The sequence below is a fragment of the Suncus etruscus genome, chromosome 11 (assembly GCF_024139225.1).
Source record: "Suncus etruscus isolate mSunEtr1 chromosome 11, mSunEtr1.pri.cur, whole genome shotgun sequence".
In the NCBI taxonomy this organism is placed as follows: Eukaryota; Metazoa; Chordata; class Mammalia; order Eulipotyphla; family Soricidae; genus Suncus; species Suncus etruscus.
Genome location: NC_064858.1, coordinates 107,937,308 through 107,938,925, shown reverse-complemented (window position 1 = coordinate 107,938,925; position 1,618 = coordinate 107,937,308). Strand labels below are relative to the sequence as shown.

The window sequence follows — 1,618 nt, the reverse complement described above, 5'->3', positions numbered from 1 at the left end:
TAAAGAAGTGATTAAAGAGACCTCATAAAATGGATGGGTAGAAAGCAGAGATTTTAAGGAAAATATGTAATTCAGTGAGTGAATAAAAATATCAATTATTTCTACTGATCTCTATCAGTATAAGCAAAATCAGAGGCCAAGACAGAATAAAATAGGAAGGTTTATGGAGTAGTCAAGAATAAGAAAAGCTTTCTGCTTAAGGCATGTAAAAAAAGCTTGGCTAGGTAGGAAGGATCATATAGCAAAGAGAACAATGCCTTGTGGCAACTTCTTTAGAGCAGAAAGTTAATTTAATTTTGTCCTCTCTTAATTTTTTTTAAGAATAGTGACCATAAATGGCCTCAGGAAATCACAGCAGTATCACAGAGTTCGTCCTCCTGGGGTTATCTGCTGACCCCCAAGTCCAGGTTCTACTCTCTGCTTTGTTCCTGATGATTTACCTCCTTACTCTTCTGGGCAACCTGCTGATGATACTCGTCATCCACACAGATTCGAACCTCCACACACCCATGTATTTTTTCCTGAGCCACCTTTCCTTCCAAGACATCTTCTATTCTTCAGTCACTGTCCCCAAGATGCTTGAGAACCTCCTGTCTCAGAGAAAGACCATTTCAGTAGAGGGATGCTTGGCACAGGTCTTCTTTGTGTTTGCCACCACAGGAGTTGAAGCTTGTCTGCTCTCGGTGATGGCCTACGACCGCTATGCTGCCATCTGCCACCCTCTGCTCTATGGTCGGGTGATGAATAAACAGCTCTGTGGAAGACTGGTGTGGGGCTCCTGGGTTGTGGCCTTTCTGGACGCGCTGGTCAATGTTCTCTTGGCTTTGGATTTGGATTTTTGTGAGAGTCAAACCATCCACCATTACTCCTGTGAGCTCCCTTCTCTCTTCCCTCTCTCCTGTTCTGATATCTCCACCAATGCTGCCATGTTGCTCTGCTCTGCCTTACTGCATGCCATTGGGACCTGCCTCCTGATAGTTTTCTCCTATGCTCGCATTGTCTCTACCATCCTCAGTATCCGCTCCGCCACAGGCAAAAGCAAGGCCTTTTCCACTTGCTCCTCTCACCTCACTGCAGTGCTCTTGTTCTACGGTTCAGCCATTGCTCGTTACCTCATGCCAACCTCAGGTTCACCTCTGGAGTTAATACTCTCCATACAATACAGTGTGATCACTCCCATGCTGAATCCTCTCATCTACAGCTTGAAGAACAAGGAGGTTAAAACAGCCCTGAGAAGAATGACGCTAAACTATTTGCAATGTCTTAGATAGCACAGAAGTAATGGAACATAAAGAAAATGTATAATGGAGCATCAGCAAATCTCACAATTGTCATCTAAAGTTTCTAATTTCCTGTTTTGTTTCATCACAGTACATTATGTAATTTTATCTTATTAACATTATCAAGAAAACTGGTAGGAGGCATTTTGTTCCCAAGGCTCATAATCCATTTAGAGATAGGGAACATGATTAAGAAAACTTTGCTTCAGATTTGAATAAGAATATGCTGATTTATGATTAATATTTTGAAAAACATTTGAATTTAATAAATAATAAAATATTTTGTGTAATGATTTTTAAAATTTAAATACATGTTTCCAGGAAAATGTTTTCTAGAA

General features: G+C 40.7%; 1 protein-coding gene across 1 annotated transcript; it reads left to right on the top strand.

Annotated features, from left to right (window-relative positions):
* The first annotated feature begins 335 nt into the window (after window positions 1–335).
* LOC126022346 (olfactory receptor 8S1-like) lies at window positions 336–1,271 on the top strand. The gene has a single exon (XM_049783231.1). It carries the CDS (start codon window positions 336–338, stop codon window positions 1,269–1,271), a length of 936 nt encoding a protein of 311 aa, XP_049639188.1.
* The last annotated feature ends 347 nt before the right edge of the window (window positions 1,272–1,618 follow it).

What these genes read in the sequence shown, in the direction of transcription:
- LOC126022346 (XM_049783231.1), top strand. Translation starts at nt 336, where the DNA reads ATGGCCTCAGGAAATCACAGCAGTATCACAGAGTTCGTCCTCCTGGGG.